Source organism: Colobus angolensis, unplaced genomic scaffold (genome assembly GCF_000951035.1).
Source record: "Colobus angolensis palliatus isolate OR3802 unplaced genomic scaffold, Cang.pa_1.0 Scaffold24, whole genome shotgun sequence".
Lineage (NCBI taxonomy): Eukaryota > Metazoa > Chordata > Mammalia > Primates > Cercopithecidae > Colobus > Colobus angolensis.
The window spans coordinates 5,422,437-5,431,794 of record NW_012115599.1 but is presented as its reverse complement, the minus strand read 5'-3'; the positions used below and the strand labels follow the sequence as shown (position 1 = coordinate 5,431,794).

Genomic DNA, 9,358 nt, shown 5'->3' with positions numbered 1-9,358 from the left:
AAAAAAAAAAAAAAAAAGTTGTTTTTTCTAATTCTGTTAAGAAAGTCAATAGTAGCTTGATGGGAATAATTGAATCTATAAATTACTGTGGGCAGTATGGCCATTTTCACGATATTGATTCTTCCTATCCATGAGCATGGAATAAGAGAAGATTCAGAATAATCTTAAGATAATCTGAATTAATAAATGAAGTTAGCATAGTCATTTGATTCAAAATGAACATTCAAAAATAAATTTATTTCTATATCCTAATAATAAATATTAGAAAAATTAAAATGGGAACATTTACAATAGTACCAAAACCTTAGACACCTAGAATTAAATCTAACAAAAGATCTGAAAGACATATTTGGTAACATTATGGTGAAATTAAATGAGGCTTTAATGGGGAGGAAGGGTATATGAGTTGCAAGAATCAATATTGTAAAGATAGACATTTCCTCAAAATCGCTTTGGAAGTTTAAAGCAGTCTTTATCAAAATCCCAGTAGGGTGTGTGTATTTGCATGCGTGTGTATGTGTGTGTATGTGTGTGTATGTGTATAAGTTGACAAGCTGACTTTGTAGAGGAATTGCAAAGGACCTAGAACTCTGAATACAATCTTCAAGTGCAAACTTGAAAGACTTACATGACCAGATAGAAAGTCTTATTATAAAGCTACCATATATAATGCAGTTTAATATTGGTGCAAGGATAAACAGTAATCAGTACAAAAGATTAAAGAGTTCAAAACCAAACCTATATGTCTGTGTGTATGACAAAGGTACCACTGAAGATCTGTGGGTTAAACATGAACTTCCAGTGAGTGGTGTTTGGTAATTGGATATTCATATGAAAAGATAATGAATCTTAACTCCTGCCTTATACCTATCACAAAATAAATCTCAGATAGATTTTTGTGAAACATATAAAGTAAAGGTAGCAGAGGATAACATAGAATATATTCATGACATTGGGCAAAGATTTCTTAAGCATGTTATAAAATGAAGTAATCATAATCATGTTATCCAGTTGATCAGTTGCACAAAATTAAAATTAAAATTACCCTTTATGTTATATTTAAATATAGCATTAGAAGGGTGAAAAGGCAAGGCACCAAGTAGATGAGGATATTTGTTATACATATGTCAAATGACTTGTATCCAAAATAAATAACTAGCAACCAATAAGAAAATGACAACTTAGTTAAGAAAAAAAAATGAGCAAAAGGCATTTCACAAAAGAGAATAGTGAAATGGCCAATAAGCATACAAGAAAGGTTTAATGCTTGTTAGTCATTTAGGGAAACACATTTTAAAAAATACTACTACAGATCAGTGGTTGTCAAACTTTTAAAAGTGCCAGATAGTAAATATTTTTGGCTTCTTGGGCCATACAGTCTTTGTTGCCACTGCTTAATTATGCTGTCATAGTGTCCAAGCAGCCATAGACAGCACAGGCAGTGAAGATGTTAATACTACTACTCAAGGTAGTATTTAATGCAGTCTCTGTCAAAATCCTAATGGTATTTTTTTTTTCAGAAATAGAAAAAAATTATTCTAAAATAATGTAGAATCTCAAGGAATCTCAAGTAGCCAAAACAATCTTGAAGATGGTCAAAGTTGGGGGCCTCACACTTCCTGATTTTAAAATGTATTACAAAGCTACAGTAATCCAAACAGTGTGGTACTGGCATAAAGATAGACATGTAGACAAATGGAATAGACTAGAGAGCCTATAAATAAATCCTCACATATATGGTTAAATAATTTTTCAACAGTGGTCTCAAGACAAATCAAAGAGGAAAGGACAGATGTTTTTTCAACAAAGAGTGCTCAGAAAACTGCGTATTCACATGCAAAAGAATGAAGTTGTCTGCTTGCCTTACACCTGTTTTCAAAATATAACTTAAAGTGGATCAAATAATCTAAAATATAAAACTATAAACATCTAAAACTATAAGACTTTTAGAATAAATTAGGGGAGAAGCTTCATGACATTGGATTTGACAAAGATTTCTTGGATATGACACCAAAACACAGACAACAAAAGCAAAAATAGACAAATTGGACTTTTTGAAGTTAAAAACTTCTGTACATGAAAGGACAAAATCAACACAGAGTGAAATGACAACTATGGAATGGGATAAAATATTTGCAAATTATATATCTGATAAGGATTAATGTCTAGAATACATAAAGAACTATAACTAAACAACCAAAAAAAATTACCCAATTTGAAATTGGGGAAAGAACTTAAATAGATATTTCTCTAAAGATAATGTACAAATGACCAACAAGCATATTAAAAAATGCTCAACATCACTAAACATTAGGGAAATGCAGACCATAACCACATTGAGATATCACCTCACACCTATTAGGGTGGCTACTTTCAAAAACAAAATGAAACACAAGTAACAATTGTTGGTGTAGATGTGGAAAAATTGGAACCTTTGTGCGTTGTTGGTGGGAATGTAAATTGGTGTAGCCCCTGTGGGAAATAGTATGGTAGTTCCTCAAAAAATTAAAAATAGAATATATGATGTAGCAATTCTACTTCTGGGTCTATATCCATAGGAATTGAAAGCAGAATCTCAAAGAGTTGATAGCAGCACTGTGTTCACAATACCCAGGAGGTAGAAGGAATCCACAGGTCCATCAATTATTGAAGGAATAAAGAAAATTTGGTATATACATACCATGGAATATTATTCAGCCTTAAAAAGAAGGGAAATTCTGACACATGCTCCTATGTGTATGAACCTTGAGGACATTATGCTAAGTGAAATAAACCAGTCACAAAAAGATAAATACTTTATAATTCTACCTGTAGCAGGTATCTAGACTGGTTACATTCATAAAAACAGAAATTAGAATGGCAGTTACCAGTGGCTGTGGGGAGAAACAGAAATCAGAATGGTGGATTCCAGGGGAGAAGAGGAGGACTGGGAAGTTGTTGTTTAATGGGTATAGAGTTTTCAGTTTTGCAAAATGAAAATATTCTAGGGATTGGTTGCACAACAATGTGAATATACTTAACATTACTGAACTGTGCACATAGAAATTGACATTCATACAGCCAACAGACACATGAAAAAATGCTCATCATCACTCACCATCAGAGAAATGTAAATCAAAACCACAATGAGATACCATCTCACACCAGTTAGAATGGCAATCATTAAAAAATCAGGAAACAACAGGTGTTGGAGAGGATGTGGAGAAATAGGAACACTTTTACACTGTTGGTGGGATTGTAAACTAGTTCAACCATTATGGAAAACAGTATGGCAATTCCTCAAGGATCTAGAACTAGATGTACCATATGACCCAGCCATCCCACTACTGGGTATATACCCAAAGGATTATAAATTATTCTACTACAAAGACACATGCACATGTATGTTTATTGCGGCACTATTCACAATAGCAAAGACTTGGAATCAACCCAAATGTCCATCTGTGACAGACTGGATTAAGAAAATGTGGCACATATACACCATGGAATACTATGCAGCCATAAAAAAGGATGAGTGCGTCCTTTGTAGGGACATGGATGCAGCTGGAAACCATCATTCTTAGCAAACTGTCACAAGAAGAGAAAACCAAACACTGCATGTTCTCACTCATAGGTGGGAACTGAACAATGAGATCACTTGGACTCGGGAAGGGGAACATCACACACTGGGGCCTATCATGGGGAGAGGGGAGAGGGGAGGGATTGCACTGGGGAGTTATACCTGATATAAATGATGAATTGATGGGTGCTGACGAGTTGATGGGTGCAGCACACCAACATGGCACAAGTATACATATGTAACAAACCTGCACATTATGCACATGTACCGTACCCTAGAACTTAAAGTATAATAAAAATAAAAAAAAAAAAGAAATTGTTAAGATGGTAAATTTTATGTTATATATATATTCTTAGCACAGTTTAAAAAAAGCAGTGGGCCAGATTTGGCCTGCTGTTCATAGTTTGCCAATCTCTGCTGTAAATACTGCCACAAGAAAAAAAAAAAAAACCACCACAACCTAACAGTGCTAAATGTTGGTGAGGCTGTTGAAAAACTGGAACTCTTAATAACCTTCTACTGGGAGTGAAAATTAATACAGTCATTTTGGCAATTTGGCAGTATTTATCAAACCTGAGCACATACGTACCCTGTGACCATTAACTATATCCCCAGGAAAATGCGTATAGATGTGCATCAAAAGGCTTATACTAGAATGCTCATTGCAGTATTATTTATAAAAGTCAATACCTGAAATGAACCCTAAAGTTTATCGGTAGTAAAATGGATAAGTTATAATACCATCATCAAATGGGTGATGCTATTACTGCATGGTATTGAAAACGTACTTACTGCTGCATGTAACAACATGAATTAATCGTATAAACATAAAAGGGCTGGTTCAAAGAAGTACATACTAGTATATATTTTCATTTAAGTTCAAAGTCAGACAATACTGATCTGTTGTTTTATAATATCACTTCTTAAAATATGATCCAGAGATCCCTGGATGTCCCCAGAACACGTTTAAGAAATCTGTTAGGTCAATTGTATTTTATTTATTTATTTATTTATTTTTGAGATAGAATCTTGCTCTGTCACCCAGGCTGGAGTGCAGTGGCATAATCCTGGCTCGCTGCAACCTCTGCCTCCTGGGTTCAAGCAGTTCTCCTGCCTGAGCCTCCTGAGTAGCTGGGACTACAGACGTGTGCCACCAAGCACGGCTAGTTGTATTTTTAGTAGAGATGGGGTTTCACCATGCTGGGCAGGCTGGTCTTGAACTACTGACTTCAAGTGATCTGCCCGCCTCAGCCTCCCAAAGTGCTAGGATTACAGGTGTGAGCCACCACACCTGACCCAAAAGTATTTTCATAATAATATTGTGACTTTTGTGAATGCCTTTGTTTACTGTCATTCACTCTCTCACATGTGTACAGTGGAGTTTCCCAGAGGCCACACATCATGTGTTGTTGTTAATGATTGAATGCAGAAGCAGGCATGAGAAGCCAAATGCCTTCTCTAAAGTAGAGATTAAAGAAATTGCCATAGTATAAAACAAGAATTTTTTCTTGGAAGTTAATATTTATGTTAAGACATGTTATGATAGTATGTAAAGGGTTTATTATTGTTCTATTTAAGTCAATAAATGTACTTTTTCAATTTCTCATTTATAATTTCTAATAGGGTAAATATCCTATATAAACAAAAGCTCTCTGGAGTTTTAATCTTTTGTTTTTTATAAAGGAGTCTTGAGACCAAAAAGTTTGAAACACACTTTTAGAAGTTAGGATAGTTACCTTTGGGTACTAAAATGGATTGAGTGATTGGAAGAGGGCACATGGGACCTTTCTAGGATGTTGGAAATGTTCTGGTTTTTTTTTTTTGAGACGGAATCTCGCTCTGTCGCCCAGGCTGGGGTGCAGTGGCCAGATCTCAGCTCACTGCAAGCTCCGCCTCCCGGGTTTACGCCATTCTCCTGCCTCAGCCTCCCGTGTAGCTGGGACTACAGGCGCCCGCCACCACACCCGGCTAGTTTTTTGTATTTTTTTTTTTCGTAGAGACGGGGTTTCACCGTGTTAGCCAGGATGGTCTCGATCTCCTGACCTCGTGATCCACCCGTCTCGGCCTCCCAAAGTGCTGGGATTACAGGCTTGAGCCACCGTGCCGGGCCAATGTTCTGTTTTTTATCTTAGCGAGGGTACAATGTATGTGTTCATTTTATTAAAAGTTTTGAAAAGCTATATATGTTTATGATATTTATGTTATATGCTTACATACATATGTGTCATATATATAGTACTGTTTGCAAGTTGTCTATTGATATTCATGGCTTATCACATGACACCAGAAATGTCTTAAGTTACTGTGAGAGTCCTGTACTGAGTTGATGTCATCAACTTTATGACATCAGTTTAGCATGTTGATGTAATCTGTGCTTATGTCATCAATGTAGCATGTTGGTTTATGTTCAGGAATAGTCAGATGTGGATTGCCTGGTTTCCTGCTATATCCACTAAAAATCTAGAATATCCTATTTATTTTTTCTGACAGTATATTTGTCGCCCTCCTAGGAAGAATCCTGTTCATTTTCAACATTTTAGCCATCCCGGTGATAGTGATTATGGAGGTGTACAAATCGTGGGCCAAGATGAGACTGATGACCGGCCTGAATGTCCCTATGGACCATCTTGTTATAGGTATAGAAACTGAAATGTTTGACTGTACTCCTTTTCTTTCTTATCTCTGTTACTTATCTAGGAGAAACTGACTTGTTATGTCAAGTTACTTATCTCTTATCTCTGTTACTTATCTAGGAGAAGCAGCTTGTTATCTCAAGCCTTTTAATTTTCATTTTTAAACTTCTATAGATTACAGGTTTTCATATTGGTAATAGGTAGGATTATATTTCTTTTAGCTAATTCTAAATTACTGAAGTTACACATCTATGAGTGCCTGAAAGTTTTCCTTATTTCCGACTTTCTCAAATGCAAATTAGATCACTTAAAAGCTGTTGATGCTACCCCAACATACACTTAATTCACTCTATATGTCCTAGGTGTGACATATACATCCATTTGGGATGTTATCTCTGCATCCCCCTGCTTCCTCAACTTTTACTACTCCACTATTCTTGCCAACACAGAAAGTCCAATTCTAAAACAAGAGTAAGAATACTTCTCCTCTCAGTTTTCATGGCATCTTGTCTTTGTCTGTATCATGCACACAGTAGTATTTATCTCATGAGATTATGTTTGTTTCTTTATTAGAACATCTCTTCCTACAGGCAGCAAGTATCTTGACAGCAAGGACTCTCATCTTTGTATCTTGCAACTTTGCTTAATAAATGAATGAACTTGAAATGAAACAAACTACCAAAGAAAGAAGTAGTGATTTCAGCTTTAGAGAGCTTTAATTCCAGACAGCCATCTTTCTTAGATAATTTTAAATACAGATTGCCGAACCTACTGGGCTATTTGAAGTTGTTTATATTTCTATGATTGTGGTTTTTAATGAGAAGGCAAAGTAAGTTTCTGAGACCAGACAAAACGGCTTATACATTTTTTTGAAAAGTAAGTGTTCATTATGATCAACTTTACCAATAAACTTGACAGTTTTTGGAGAAATTAACAAATTCCTAGAAAGATACAACTTTAAGAAACATATATAAAAAAAAAATCAAAAATTGAGTTAATATAAGAGAAATTGAATACACAATTTAAAGCTTTCTACCAAAGAAATGATAGATCTGTTTGGTTCTAGTGGCAAGTTTAAAAACATTTAAAGAAGAAACACTTCATTTTTACACAGACTACTCCAGAGAAAGTAAAAGAGGGTGTATTTCCCAATTCATGATGTGAGACCAGCACAAGCTTGATACCAAAACCCAGCAAGAATAATACAAGAATGAAAAATTACAGGATAAGCTTACTTTTGAACATAGTTTTAAATATCCTGAGGGGGGCAAAAGTTATAAGAATCAAGTGATAAATAAAAAGGAAAATATAATATGACCAAATGGGGTCTATCTAAGGAATGCATGTTTTAATATTAAAAAATAAATTCATTGACCATATCATCAGAATAAGTAGAAAAGCCATCTCCATAGATGACTAGAAAGAAAAAACCTGACAAACCAAAAGCAACATTCATTTATGAAAAAAACTTGTTATACAGTGAGAATGGAAGGGAACTTCTTTAATTTCAAAAAGAATATCTACAAAAAATGTATAGCAAATATTATACTTAAAGTAAAATATTTAAAATTTCCTTTTTGAAATCAGAAATGAGACGAGAATGCCTGTTATTACCACTTTGGTTCATCATTATGTGGAGATTCAAGACAGTATACTAAGACAAGAAAAGGAAAATGGATAAGGATTGCAAAGGAAGAAATAAAACTTTGTGTTAACAGATGGTATTATTGTGTATGCAGTAAATACAAGGTGGCCCACTGATGAGTTATAAATTTGAACAGTGCTTAGGATGGTTATTGGATACAAAAATCAATATACAAAACTAACTGTATTTCTATATTCCCACATTAACCAGTAAGAAAATAAAATTTTTTAAAGATTATAACATCAAAAATAAAGTCCTTAGGAATAAATATAAAGGCGTAGAAACCTCTATGAAGAAAACTGTAAAACTTTAAATGTAAAATGAGAAAATATTTTTCAGAAAGACCTAAATAATTATGAAGATCAAATTATTCGTGATTGAATTATTCGATAGTGTCAAAATACCAGTTTTCCTCAAATGGATTTGTATACAAACTGATTCAAAATCATATTAGCTTTTATAAAGAAATTTATAATGTGATTCTAAAATGTATATGGATTACAAAGGATAGCAATAGTCATGACAGTTGTACATAATGAAGAATAAGTGGCAGGCTGTGTTATACTTTACAGTTACTAAAGCAGTGTGGTATGGGCACAAAGATAAAGTAACATGACCAGAACAGAATGGTACTTCAAAATAGACTTATACATGTAAGGTGACATATTTATGAAAGGGGACATTGCAGGTATTAAGAAAAATGAATTTTTTCAATTAATTATAAGGGAATAAGTAGATATTCATCTGAAGAAAAAATAAAATTTGACCCTTCCATAACACCATAGTCAAAAACAATTTCAGATGACTCAGTACTAAATGTAAAAAACAAAGTAAGATAGCTTTAAAAATAAATATAAGGGCATTGTTTCATGATCTCAGAGCAGGGATTATTTTCTAAAACAAGAAACAAAAAATAATTAAAATGGAAAACATTTAATTATTTGACTACATTAAAAGTAAGGTGTCTTTAATCCATCAGTACACAACATTAAGAGAATAGAAAAGTGCAGAGTAAGAAAAAATACATTTGCAACCCGCATAATTGACAGTAGCGTCTATCTAGCACACGTGAAAAAATATTTTAAGTTGCTATTGCTTTTTGATTAGTTACATACATAGCCTTTTTGCCCAAAAGGAAATCCAAATATTAAAAACATATGAAGAAGTACTCAGTGTCATTAGTAATCAGGGAAATTACACACACATGCACACACACATAAACATACAACCTTGAAGTAACTGTTTTCTCCTATGTATTCATTCAACAAATTCTTTTCCAAAGAATCATCAAATGCCAAGTGTTGATGAAACAGTGTTGAGATGTACTTGTAGAACAAACATACTTGTATATATTTGTTTATATTTTTGGAACAAAGCCACCTTTCATAACTCATGTCGTATATAATAGTTCATGGCACTGTGGTGATAAGCCTTTTCATTTGTTAAAAAAATCTTTCGGCCGGGCGCGGTGGCTCAAGCCTGTAATCCCAGCACTTTGGGAGGCCGAGACGGGCGGATCAC

At 34.1% G+C, this 9,358-nt stretch overlaps 1 protein-coding gene across 1 annotated transcript in view; it reads left to right on the top strand.

Moving 5' to 3' along the window:
• APLF (aprataxin and PNKP like factor) overlaps nt 1-9,358 on the top strand; it is a 100,025-nt gene that overhangs the window by 64,727 nt on the left and 25,940 nt on the right. The window contains exon 7 of the mRNA XM_011945515.1: nt 6,050-6,195. Coding sequence (XP_011800905.1) covers nt 6,050-6,195 — 146 coding nt within the window. The remainder of the gene's footprint in view (nt 1-6,049; nt 6,196-9,358) is intronic.